This window comes from Panthera leo, chromosome A3, assembly GCF_018350215.1.
Source record: "Panthera leo isolate Ple1 chromosome A3, P.leo_Ple1_pat1.1, whole genome shotgun sequence".
Taxonomy (NCBI): Eukaryota; Metazoa; Chordata; class Mammalia; order Carnivora; family Felidae; genus Panthera; species Panthera leo.
In genome coordinates this window covers 30,018,563-30,032,866 of record NC_056681.1, presented here as the reverse complement: position 1 = coordinate 30,032,866, position 14,304 = coordinate 30,018,563, and the positions used below count along the sequence as shown (strand labels likewise).

Sequence of the window (14,304 nt, the reverse complement as noted above, 5' to 3'; positions counted from 1 at the left end):
GGTTTTGAGTTTCTTTTATATTCCTGAGGTTAATCATTCTTCCTGTGTTTACTTGCCTTTTGCATTTCTTCATATGCTCACATCTTTTGCCCAATAACCAACTCACTATCACCACCACAACCACCACCAACACCTCATTCAGTAAAAACCTTAATCCTTACCAGGCCCTATGCAATCTGCTTCACACACACAACCCCACACAATGAACAAACATCTCATTACTACTCTCTTCCCTTCAGTCACTCAACCCCAGCTGCACTAGCCTCCTTGCTTTCCCAAAGCACATACCGTGTAAACTACTCCCTCAAGGGCCTATGACAATCTTAAATGGTCATTCACTGTGACCTAGCAATTCTAAGTTCTTTGTAGAACTAACACTTGCTCGTGTACACAAAGACTAATAATATACAACCACCCTCACTGCAGCACTATTCAGAATGGCAATACATTGGAAACCACCTAGGGGTGCCTGGCTGGCTCGGTCAGTACAGCATGTGACTCCTGATCTCAGGGTCATGAGTTCAAGCCCTACATGGAGTATAGTGATGACCTAAATACAAAAAAAAAAAAAATTTTTTTAATTTTTTTTAACATTTATTCATTTTTGAGAGTGAGAGAGACAGAGCATGAGCAGGAGAAGGGCAGAGAGAGGGGGAGACACAGAATCAGAAGCAGGCTCCAGGCTCTGAGCGGTCAGCCCAGAGCCCGGTGCAGGGCTGGAGCTCACGGACTGCAAGATCATGACCTGAGCCGAAGTCGGGACGCTTAACCAACTGAGCCACCCAGGCACCCCCCCAAGAAATTTTTTTTTAAAGAAAAAGAAAACCTCCTAAATGCTCATCTGCAGAGAGTTAGATGCATCAATCATTCCATACCGGTAGTTCTGCAGAACTAACAAGGAACTCATCAAGGCATTCTGATAAGTAGGGAAAAAAACAAGATGCAAAACAATGGACCTAGTATATGTGTACATTTACACATATTTAGGTAAGTGCATATAAAAATAATGAAATGGAAGAATAGAGAAGCGGGAAATTAGGAAGAAGAGCCAGGATTTTCATTCAATAAGAATATCTAGACTGAATTCTACAAACTCTAGGACTGTGTAGGTACTCCAGGGTTTACAAAACAGTGAAGCATTCTGCATTGTGTATTCAACTCACAAATATTCACTGATACCGCATGTGAGACACTGTTCTAGGTACCAGAACACAACAGTGAAGAAGCCTCTGCTCTCATGGAGTTCACATTAGAGAAACAACAAATAAGGCCAGAAATATCCCCCACCCCCACATACAGGCGTGTATATGTAACACCAAGCAGAGATAAATGCTATAAAAAGAAAAAAACAGTGAAAGAACAAAGGCGCTGGGGCACCTGGGTGGCTCAGTCAGTTCAGTGTCCAACTCTTGATTTCAGCTCAAGTCATGATCCCAGGGTCATGAGTTCAAGGCCCACTCTGGGCATGGAGCCTCCTTAAGATTCTCTCTCTCTCCCTCTGCCCCTCCTGTTCTCTCTTTAAAAAAAAAGGTGGGGGGGGGGCACCTGGGTGGCTCAGCTGGTTAAGCGTCCAACTCTTGGTTTCGGCTCAGGTCATGATCTCATGGCTCATGAGTTCGAGCCCCACATTGGGCTCTGTGCTGGAAGTGTGGAGCCTACTTGGGATTTTCTATTTCCCTCTCTCTATGCCCCTTCCCTGCTCACGCATGCATGCACAGGCTCGCTTTCTCTCTCTCTCTCTGTCAAGATAAAGAAATAAACTTAAAAAGGGGGGGGGGGGGGGCACCTGGGTCATTTAAGCATCCGGCTTTGGTTCAGGTCATGAAATCATGGTTCATGAGTTCAAGCCCTGCATCAGGCTCTGTGCTGACAGCTCAGAGCCTGGAGCCTGTTTCAGATTCTGTGTCTCCCTCTGTTTCTCTCTCTCTCTCTCTCTCAAAAATAAAGATTCTGAAAAAAAGGTGCTACTTTAGAAAGGGCAGTTAGGGAAGGCATCTTGGAAAAGGTGACATTTGCTTTCATCAGTTTTATGTACCAGAATCCCTTGAAATGCTAAGTGGGGAAGTACTTATAAGAGGGCGATGTAGAAACAGATATGCTGAAAGCAATCTTCCCATAAGAAATACTGGCCCAGGATGACTCGGGGCTTCAGTCACATGTGGAAAACCCAGCACTCTTATCCTAGCATGAGCTTTAGGACCAGAGGGAATGCCAATTCTCACTCCACATCACTGGGCATGTCATAGACATCTGGGAACCTCAGTGTCCTAAGTGCACATGGAGAGAAATCCTATCCACCCGGCAGTGATACAATAAGAATCAAACTATTACAGCACGTGAAGTGCTTAAACATTGATTGCCTCACATTAATAGGTATTCAGTAAATGATGGCTAACGATATCTATTATTTATATGGTGGGGACATTTAAGTGCGCAGGACGAACGGTAGAAAGGGTGGAGGGAGAAAGAACAGAGTCACAGAAGGGGTGCGAGGGCCACCTATGTTAGATGACCATGATGCTGGAGAAAGGGGGTCAGCTTCCCCACTGTCAGAGAGACTCGGGCATTTGCTTCTTTATATTTGAAAACCTGACATTATGACAGCTTTAGAATGTGCTACTTTCTCCCAGTGTGAAAATAAAACAACTGGTTTATGACAAAAATAAACTTTTACAGGGTAAATGAATACAAATGCAGCCTCAACCCAGCATGCAAAGCAATGGAAAGTGCGTGGGTGAGAAAGTGATGCTGCAGGCATGCCATTCAACTGTCACCCCGAGCTGCTTCCCACCCCCACCCCCACCTCCTGCCCCCAGGTAGATAAATACACACAAGCACAGCTTAGGTTGCAGCCAGTTTTTCAACTTGAGCAAATCAAGAACTGCCTGCCCTGGGGTTCTACATAACCTTTATTTTAAACACAGAGTACCACTGTTCAGAACCATTTTTGAAAATCGCTATTCAAAGATAACCATTATCACGGTGCCAGGCAGACATGGGCTCTGTGAACACACCTGGGGCACACCCTGACTTCACCAACAACACTACCCAAGTTTACTAGCAGTCCTTGCAAGACCAGACGCTCTTCAAAGGCTGGGAGATTGGAAGGTAAGCCAGATTTTTAAAGTCAGGGGTCAGAGCCCGGTGGTGGGGCGAGGCAGAGTCTGTACTTCCGCCTGGTAAAGGAAGGTCCGAGACCCTGAGAGGTGCCTGCCTTTGACTACTCTCTGCGCCATGGTCTGACGACGCCATCATATGGCTCCTCTAACAGCCCTTCATCACAGTCTAAACAACTGCCTTATCAATGTCACTCCCCCACCAAAAAAGAATTAACACATACACACAAAAAACTTTAAAAGGAATAATGTTCTGTTGAAGGATGTTCTCAGAAAGGAAAACTACTCTCCCTGTTCCATCACCACTACCACCTCTGCATCTCCTACCAACAGATCCCAGCAGAAGAGCTGCTCCACAAAGGTGCTGCGTTTATACATTTGTTGAACTGAACACACCACAAAATCAAGATGTGGTACAGCTGCAAGAGTCTTGGTCCTGCGGTTCTCAGATTTGTCTGCTAATGGAACTCTGTTTGATAACCAAATTTTGTTCTGATAAACAAATTTTATTCAGAAATTCCATATGTAAAAGATAAATGTGATCAACCAGCTCAGAATCAAATTAAACTTTGTAGTTTGCAACATACTCAGAGATAACACGGTACGATACCAGCACTTTGGGCAGAAGCCGAGTACAAGAGCACTTAAATGACCTGTTCAGGTTCATACAGAGACTGGGGCAGAACTGGGATAAACAGTCCCCAGTTTCTGAATTCCATGTGGTTCTTTTCTTATTAGCTGGGCTGTCTGCCAGCAGGCTCTTAACACTCTGGGATGCCTGCACATCACCCCCGGCTTGATTCCTCTCTCGAGAACTCTCCTGGCCCAGCAGCACCCCTCAGCCTCCACCTTGTGATAGCACCCTCATGGCTTCAACAGTTGTTTTCAAGGTGTTCTGCACATCGGTGCTTTTAGGAGTTTTGTGTTTCAGGTAAATTTTGATTTTTAAACACACATTTTTTTCACTAACATCTTAGAGAATTCACACTATGTTGTCAGTTTAAATTTTAAAATAACCAATGGATTAATGTATATTATCAATTAACCAGCTTTTTTAGAGAAACATAAAAATCCTTCTATTAATCTGTGCATATACTTTGGCTTCTCTCAGAAGTCACTGACTTAGGGATGCCCAGCTGGCTCAGTCGGTTGAGCCTCTGACTGGGTTTCGGCTTAGGTCATGACCCCAGGGTCATGAGATCGAGCCCTGTGTTGAGCTCTATGCTAAGCATGGAGCCTGCTTAAGATTCTCTCTCCCTCTCTCTCTCTCTCTCTCTCCCCCCCACCCCCCGCTCATGCTCCCTCTCTCAAATTAAATAAATTAAATAAAAAATAAATAATAATTTAAAAAGAAGTCACTGACTAGAAAAATTACAGCCTCCTGATTGTTTTGTTGCTGTTGTTGCTTCACGTATCGGCTCACCAGACACACAATCCAGGTGAGCCACAGGGTTATGCACACCTGCTTGGCTGATGCTCCCCCAAGGGCTACTGGCAAGCTGATGCACAGTGCCTGGCACATAATAGGGACTCCATGAATTCTGACTCATGAACTCAGTGTCAAGTGAACCCCCAAGTACTATCATGATAACAGCGTAACAGAGATAGTTTCCTTACTTGTGTTGAAGTTTGGGGTGCCTTGCTATAACCTAAGGTACGCTTCAAACTCTGGCATAAAGATAAGTGCACCCAACGCTTGGACAATGACATTTTACTGCTTAGCATGGCCTATATACTCCGCTCTTTGGCTCCAGAGTGGACCTTTGAAACCCAGAAAATAACCTCGGTGCTCAGTTCAGAGACATGCTGGGGAGAATTCCAAGCCCAAGGGAATGGAGAAATACAAGGGCACATTAGTCCCCTGATCTCCTGAGCTCTCTGGCTTCTTGTGTACTCTTTACTCTCTGTTACCTCCTCGCTGACAGGAAACATCAACTACACCAACCCCACGTGAGGAATACAAAAAATATTTGTCGAACTGATTTCTTTTTAAAGTCAGAGAAAGAAATCCAGAAAGTCAGCTGCAGATGAAAAACTGACAGCTACGGCTCTCTAAGGGGATGTGCAGTTTTGAAAAATATAGTTCATAAATCGTCTATTGAGTAAAAGGAAGAAAAATAGAACGGTTTTGAATTCCCATGCAGTCAAAAATATAATAAACAACACAACTACTTATTGTTAATAAAAACTAAAATGCCGAAACAATTCAGAATACCCCATGTATTTAGTGTTAAGTGTTTCCTAATAAGGAATATACTTGTTTAAAAAATCACAACACAAAATTGGTATTTTCCTCATCATCCACAGGTAACTGCTGTTCATTTTCTGTGTATTTTTCCAAAAAGCTTCCTTCACCCATATTAATGCATATACATAAATACACACACACACACACACACACACACACACACACACACACACAAACTATATCTGGATTCAACAAGTAACTCCTGAAGGCCTATGCAATGAGGAACACAAGGGTCAAGGTGAATGTGGGTCCTGATTTAAATTTTTCACAAAAACAATATCCAATATATTACTCACAAAACATTTTTTAAATGTAAACTTCACCACCACCACAAGAAGTAAGTAAACTTGATAGTACCACCACAATTTTATACATCAGGAGACCGAAATGAGAGGTCCAGTACTCTGCCCAGAAACTTACCTAGTATCTACAGGAAACCAAGTCAGGCCTAGCACACAAGTGACAGAGGACTCCAGAACTAGCACTCTCGCCATGAAATAAAGGTGGTAAGTAAGTGATAATAAAAGTGATGAGCAATAAAAGTTTGCAATCTAGGAGATAAGTTTGAATTCAGAAATCAGATAATGATTAACTAGTACTTGTATGACAGAGCTTACCTAAAGGCAGCAACTAGTGGTGCGTAAATTGAGTCTCCATCATAAACGTATAAATGATCCCAACTACACTCTGTAGCAAAATGATTAAAACGAAGTCTCATTATTCTATTTGGCCTGAAAAGAACAAAAAAAGAGTAATTTATAATAATCAGCATAACTACCAGACATTTGAGAAGAAAACAGAGATAGATTTTTAAAGATAAATTTACACGGAGAGAAGAAATTAATAGTATATAAACAACATTCCTTTATCGGTCAAAGATTTACTTTTCTTTGTACTTACTATGTGCAAGACCACTAATCATGCAACGGTAAACAAGGCGGACAGGTCTATGCCTCTTCAGGCCCTACAGCCCATACAGTGGCTGTTCTTTAACAGCCTGTGAACCAACCAGTTAGCTGGTTCATTTCTGCACTTCCTTTCCTATTCAACTTAAGATTTCACACTACATCATTTCACACACACAACTGCCAATTCTTTAAACTTGCCTACCCTTCTGCCTTTTCATGGAGCTACCTGGCAAAGCCCCGGTCTAGAGGAAACCAGGGATCTCCTTTGATTCAAATTAAATGCAAAGAAAACTAAGCTGTGCTGGAGGTAGTCACAACACTGGATAGGCTGGTTCCAGGACTGGTCACAGCTCACCAACTTCAAATTGGCACTTTACTTCTGCCAGCAGTCAGTCCTACTACTAATTCTCCCTCTCCTTCCCCACAATTGCTACTAACTCCCAATTACTATTTCAAACCACTCAGTCTCACCTCCTTGCTTAAGCTCAGCACTCAGACAAAAATCTCTCAACTCCCCATTTTCCAAAACAGATACACCTGTCTATTCCTCCTTCCATCTCTTAAACATTTCACATCTCCCTCTCATCTGGAACTTCCCACATCCATATTTAAATGTCCTTAAGTCTCACACATTTTACCAAAAAAACAACAAAACATAAAAACTTCAAATTTCAACTCTCCTTCTAGCCATTACCCAACCTACCCCTCCTCTCTCCTCTGAAGAGAGTGAACCTCCACACAAGACTTTGCTTTCTGTTTCCTCACATCCTACTCACCCACTTTGTTCTCAAACCTGGCTTCCACCCAAACACTCCACTCAAAAAGCTCTTGGTAAAATCAGCACCATTTATACCCTGGTGATGTCTAATTATATGTCTCCAGTCTAGGCCTTCCCTCTACCCCACACGTGTCTACCTAACATCTCTAAGCAAACAATTAAGTACATAAGCAAGTTAACTCAGCTGATGATAACTACCATGAAGAAATGAAAGGAATGTGATGTGTCCAACAGGTGGCAGGGAGTTATCCCAGAAAGCTTTGGAAAAGATGAGAATGACAAGAGATAAGCCATGTGAAAAAAGCTGGGGAACAATGTTTCAGACAGAGGGAAGAGCACAGTCTTAAAGTCTTAGTGAGAAAGGGATTGATGTGTCTAGGCAACGTGAAGAAAATCAGCGTGTCTGAAACAGAGCAAACAGAGGAAACCACAGGAGACAAGAAGCGAGAGGTGGGCAAGGGGCAACGGCAAAAACCGGGAGGCCAATTTCAAGGCTACCACCGTGGCCCAGAAAACAGAGGATGGCTGGGGTCTTACAACAACTGTAGAGATGAAGATGAAAGGGAGATCGTAAATGGATTGGGAAGACACTCTAGAGGGAGAACAGACAGAACTTACTGGCAGGCTGAATATGGAGATAAGAAAGGAAGGAGTGAAACTTTTTTTGCTTAGGCTCGGGAGGAACCACCACCAAGGGCACACTGGGAGGGATGCTGGAGAAAGATGTCAAATAGAAATAAACTGACAGAAAGGGCAAGAGCAAACAACTCCTTAAAGCAGCCATTCTCAAAGTGGGGTCCTCACAATGCCAGAGGCCTTGGGACCCGTTGGCATTTACTGATGGTGCAAGAGCAGTGGTGGGTGAAACTGCTGGTACCTGAGAACAGAGCAGGGCAGAGGCACCAAACCCTACCAGTAATCGCTGTTATTCTTTAATACTACACGTTCCCAAGGAAAAAGGAGTTTCATTTAAGAGTGTCTTTATTAAGCGGTAAAAACTGCTAATTTTATTAAACTGTGGCCCACGAATACACATCTTTTGAATATTCTGCCTGACAGGCTGGGAAGTGTGCATAAAGCACTTCTGCTGTCTAACAAAGTACTGCGGGCTCCAGGAAAATCGCTTTTGCAATTGTTTGAGTGCTGAGCTGAACCTATCGCTTTTTTCTCGAACACTACTTATCATTTTTACCTGAAAGGACAACTGACAAACTATGGTTACTCAGACTCAGATATCTGGTAGATACTTCCTTAAAAATGAACAAAGCAGGTCTGTCACTTCAAAGAAAACAACTGGCAGTATTTGTTGCCAAAGATAAAATTCAGGCTTTCAAAGCAATAATTAGTTTTGGAAAATCTGTCTCTGCCACCCAGATAAAACTTCCCAATGCTTAAAATTTTCTGATGAGATTAAATGGTGACATTAACCAATGTGATTTTTTTCATATTGTATCATGAAATATATCAAAATTTGGAAGATCTGAATAGTTCAGGGAACTATTATTTTCTAAATAACCCATATAACCTGTTACAAAACCATGCAAGGCTTAAAGAGCCATTCAAAAGTATAAGAAAACTCAAAAGATTTTAATTTAAATTCCAAAAGTTCATTAATAATGTTTTAGATTCCACACTGCAATTTACGTTTAAGAAATTAGCACTTGTCAAGCTTTGATGCAGTGTCAAAGAAGACCATCCAAAATTATTTAAAAATGTTATTCAGATATCCTTCCTTTTCCTACTACACATTCAAGTAAAGCCTAATTTTCTTCACATGCTTCAACCACAATAACATATTCTAACAAACTGAATGCAGAAAAAAATATGATAATCCACCTATCTTCTACTGAGCCAGAGAAGTGATTTTACAAAAATGTAACACGATACCATTCTTCTCACTGATGTTTTTTTAAATATAGGGTTTGCTTTTTCATAAAAATATGCCATTTTGTGCTAACATGTAGTAGGTTTATTATTGCTTTTAAATGAGTTAATAAGGAATTTCCTTAGTTTTTATTTATAATATAATAAACACAGATATAACCCACACAAACAAGAGTTATTTGGAATTTTCAAAATTTAAGAGTGTAAAGGGGTCCTGAGACCAAAAAGTTTGAGAAACACTGCTTTAAAGATGTGCCATGGAGAGAAGAAGGCAAGAGCTGGAGGGGCACAGGAGGCCCAGAGAAGAAGCTATTTTTATTTTTCTGCCCACAAAAATAAGTACTTAGAAAAATGATATAATATTATAATTTTCTAATGGTATAAATCATTTAAAATATTCAACAGTTCTAAGTATGATAACTGAAAATATACAAACTTCTGGTGTGTATAATTCATTCACAGCTTTAAATCAACACAAGACAAAAACTGAAAACAAAAATTGTTTTCAAATTCACAATGAAGGTTAATAAAATCATATTCACTTGTCAAATGAAAAGTTATCAAATAAAAAATATTTTAAGTACTCTATGCTACAGGTTGTTAATTTTACTTGTAAAAAAAGTAACGCCACACTGAGCTCTAAAAAAAAAAAAATTTAAACCAGCCATTACTACTTACTGTCCTTCAATGAGCCATGTACATTTTGTTTTATATTTATAATTTCCAGGTCCATCTGTTACAAACCCAGAAGATCCAGTTAGTCTGTAATGCAAAAAACAAACAAACAAACAGAAAACAAAAAACAAAAATGTAAGTCCATCCAAGTTTCACATACTAATCTTTCTTAATTCTCAAATAATGCAAGTTAAGCATAGTAAGTACATTAATGTACACTATAACCAGAAGAAAATGACTGGGTAGCTATAGTCAGATTATACTAATCTAGATGAAAAAAATAATTTCCATAAACTTAAGAAAGGGGGGTACAAATACATTAAAACCAACAGGAATCGAAAAAAAAAAGTGTATCTAAATCTTTCTAGCTGAGATAGGAAAATCATACTTTGAAAATGGCTACCATGAAAATGGCTACAAGAACTTACTTATAAATACGAGCTGGTTTTTAAAAAGATCACACAGTTGTAGTTACGACTAAAGGGTATTTAATACAATAACACTGTGGAAAGCAGAATTGTGACAGGCAAGCACATCAAGCCACAATACACAACGGACCCATCACAGCCATTTGGCTGCCACTTCTGAAGGCAATCTACCACGTCCCACGAGCAGTGACCGTCAGCACCTGTCTTCCCACACTCGTGCCAAGTCTGAAGTTTAATATTTTTAGGTCTTGACTATACGATAGGCATATACTGATATCTCATTAATGTTTTGGCTGGTACATACCTTGATGCTTAAGTGTCTTCTCATATGTTTTGGTCATTTGTATTTCCTCCTCTCTGAATTAAAATTCCATATTCTTTGCCCACTTTGCTACCAAGTTGTCTTTTTCAAATTAATGTTTAGGAGCTCTTTTTATATTAAAGAGCTCCCATCTGCATGTAAAATGTACTATAAATACATTTTCTCAGTTTACTTTTTTCTTTATATTTTGTGTCTGGTATCTTTTCCTATATAGAACTTTTGAAATTTAAGAAGGATGCTATTTCCTTCCACACTGCTGTTTCCAGATCATCTTTTGTCCGTCTTCCATCACCAATGTCAGCCTGTCTGAAACAGATGCTCTCCTCTGGGTCTGCCTCCCTTACTTTCTGACTTATCTACTGACATCCCAGTTATTCCTTCTTGCCCACTGATATTAGCATCTAGTTCATTCAACTACATCAACATATAAGATGTTCTAATCAGAACCCAGGTTTTCCATTTCTTTTTTTTTTAATTTTTTTTTAACATTTATTTATTTTTGAGACAGAGACAGAGCATGAACGGGGGAGGGGCAGAGAGAGAGGGAGACACAGAATCGGAAGCAGGCTCCAAGCCATCAGCCCAGAGCCTGACGCGGGGCTCGAACTCACGGACTGCGAGATCGTGACCTGAGCTGAAGTCGGATGCTCAACAGACTGAGCCACCCAGGCGCCCCTGGGTTTTCCATTTCTTAACTTCACCATTAACAGTCTTTTTTTCCACCCATATTAGTCACCCACTCCTCTGGGTCCTGCCATTTCTTGTAACAGCATGAGTACCAAAATCTGCATTTTAGGCATCCTACATTCTGGCCACCATCTCTTATCTCTCAAGTTCATTTAGCCTAGTTCTCCCTTTCCAGTGAGTCATCATCCCCATGGGGACCTCCAATCCACTGAACTATCACTTCTTCATGCTCATCACCCACCACACACACATTCGACTTTCCCACTTAGTTAAGACTCCATGGTCCATCACAATTATCATCACCTTCAAATCCTTCTTGGCCTTTTGCCCTTCTCTCCCTCTGCTGTACTCACCTGGATACTGGTATCTCCATGTCTTACTCCCAACATCCATTCTAACCCAAAAAGATTAGTCTGAGCCACTCATGGTTTCCTATGCCCCCTGACAATAACTGATTAGAACCTAACACAACTGACAGAAAAACAGAAATAGTAATGGCTTAACCAAGATAATAAAGTCCAAAGGTAAGAAATACAGAGAACATAAAAGGATTTCCATAATCATGAGGGACCTAATGTTCTTCTATCTAGTTGCTTTGTCATCCTCAACATGTGGCTTCCACCTCATAACCCAAGATGGCTGCTCAAACTCCAGCTTTTATTCCCACATTCTACCCAGCAGGAAGGAGGAAAACAAAGTGCACAATCCCTCCTTCTAAGTCAAACAAGACAGTTCAACTTATATCCCATCAGCCAAAACTTAATGACATATCTAAATGTAGAGGGAGGCTGAGAAATGTAGCCACTATTCCAAATGACCATGTATTCAGTGAAAAATCAGGATTCCCTTCATTAGAGAAGTGGAGAAAGGAGACGAAGGGTCATTACTAGTTTCTGTCACAGCACATAGTCAAATACTTAAATGTCAGGGGAAGGCTTGATGGAGGCCTTCCAGGAAGTATTTTCTCATTAACAAAGACAGTGTGGTAGACAGGGAGATTTGCCACATAATCTCCCTTCTGAGGAAGGACTAACAGCCTGGTCAACAGTTTTTACCGGCTCTTACAGTTCAGGAGCTGCCTTGCCCCAGGTCACACCCTGCCCAGGGCGGTCCATACCACAAAGGGTGGAAAGTCTGGAGCAATCCAACAAAAAACAACTCTGACAGTCCTTGCTTCTGAGCACCCCTTTGTCAGGCCTACACTGAAGTTCAACTTTTTCCTTTGCCCAATTCTGCTCTCTGCACCTTCCTCTCACACTGTTATAACCAATTTGTGCCCCAAACACAAATCTCAGTAATGCAGCCATTATGCTACAAGGCTGAACGGGAAGCCAATACCAAGGATGACCAACCAAAGGAATGCAAAGGTGATGAACGCAGCATCAACCAACCACAGAGACCACTTCCAGTTTATGGGCAAATAAACTTCCCACTGGTTACTGGTTTATTATATATGTATGTGTGGACATAGTTTAGGCCCTTCTAGCTCACAATGTTTTCTGGCTTTCTACTATGCTTGTTTTGCTCCTAAGGGTTGCTCTGGACTGCACATAGACATGCTCAGGTATTTGCAAATCAGCATCACTTTTAGAAAAGAAATAGGTCATTTTTATTTTAAATATCTACTCAGTATTTTTAAATCTAGCATTTACATAATTTTACAGACAATGCATAGTTATGATCACAGACAAGCTGTCAAGTAAACGACGATTCACCTTTTGTAACTTTTCTCCCCAAGTATACCCCCACCCACACCACATTAAGATAAACATTTAACCACCTAGTAAGCATTCTTAACTATTTTTCTTCATATTCATGAGCCCATGATATATGCACAGTTCTCTTAATTTTTGGCTACACATATTATACAAACTTTTCTGCATCTTCCTTTTCTAACCCAACAAAACTTTGTGAGAGTCTCTCCAACTAAACAGGTATTAGTCTAATTCACTTTTTATGAAGCATATTCTAACCTATGGAGGTAGTGTTTTTTTTCCTGCCTTTCTCCTGCTAACATTCATTTTGTTTTCAGTCAGTTGGCATTATGCACATTGCTGCAATAAATATCCCTATACATATGGCCTTACTTGTGCTTTAATTTCTAAGAATAGAACCTTAGGAGGAGGATTACTGGGCCAAAGGAATATGAATTTTAATTGTTAAATAAGCTGCCAATTTTCAAAAGGCTGTAACAACTCACATTTGCATCAGCAATACGTGAGAATATGCTATTTTCCACATCCTCTCTGTATTCTCGTTACTTTTAAATTTTTAACTTGAGGGGCAGCTGGGCGGCTCGGTCAGTTAAGCACCCAACTCTTGATCTCGGCTCAGCTCATGATTTCATGGTTTGTGAATTCAAGCCCTGCGTCAGGCTCTATGCTGACAGCATGGAACCTGCTTAGGATTCTTTCTCTCTGCCTCTTCCTCGCTCGCGTGCACTCTCCCTCTCAAAATAAATAAATAAACATTTTTAAAAAAATAAATAAATAAATAGGGGGGGTGCCTGGGTGGCTCAATCCGTTAAACATCTGACTTCAGCTCAGGTCATGATCTCACAGTTTGTGAGTTCGAGCCCCGCGTCAGGCTCTGTGCTGACAGTTTGGAGCCTAGAGCCTGCTTCAGATTCTGTGGCTCCCTCTCCCTCTGCCCCTCCCCGGCTGGCACTCTGTCTTGCACTCTCTCAAAAACAAATAAACATTAAAAAAAAATCAAACAAACAAAATGAAGTTACATTTGTAATAAATAAATAAGTAAATAAATTCTTTTAACTTAAAATTCCCTATGTTCTAGTGAATGGCTAACAAATGGTTACTGAAAATTTAGAGAGATTTGAAAGGGGAAGGCTAGGAATATCAACTAAACTTTCAGGTCAAGTTTTACATTCTCGTTGGCAATCCAGGTGTAGATACCAGTACTGCCTGTGCTCACTTCACTGGCAGTCACACAAAGACACTGGATTGAAACAAAGGCTTTTCAACAATACAAAACCAGAAATATAAAGAATTAACTTGTTGCTTCTACCAACTTTCCAATTCAAGAATACGCTGAGGGTGATTATGTGGTAGAAACAAATACAGGGAAAATAGGGGAACCCTCCAAAGGAGGCGGGTTTCAAAGAAGTCAGCTTACAATTATTTCTACTTTATTTGTATTATTACCAGGCAATGTGACCTATAAAAAAACCCTCAACTTTTCTCACCTGTTAAGATTTTCTTTATGGTCAAGTATGTTGGACATTGATAAACTCTGACCAAA

At 40.7% G+C, this 14,304-nt stretch overlaps 1 protein-coding gene across 8 annotated transcripts in view; it reads right to left on the bottom strand.

Annotated features, from left to right (window-relative positions):
- ATRN (attractin) overlaps positions 1–14,304 on the bottom strand; it is a 158,007-nt gene that overhangs the window by 111,938 nt on the left and 31,765 nt on the right. For all 8 annotated transcript variants that reach the window (XM_042931504.1, XM_042931497.1, XM_042931498.1 and 5 more), the window contains exons 2-3: positions 9,613–9,696; positions 5,982–6,095 (exon numbers count right to left, since the gene is read on the bottom strand). In XM_042931504.1, coding sequence (XP_042787438.1) covers positions 5,982–6,082 — 101 coding nt within the window. In that variant the 5' untranslated portion in view covers positions 6,083–6,095; positions 9,613–9,696. The remainder of the gene's footprint in view (positions 1–5,981; positions 6,096–9,612; positions 9,697–14,304) is intronic.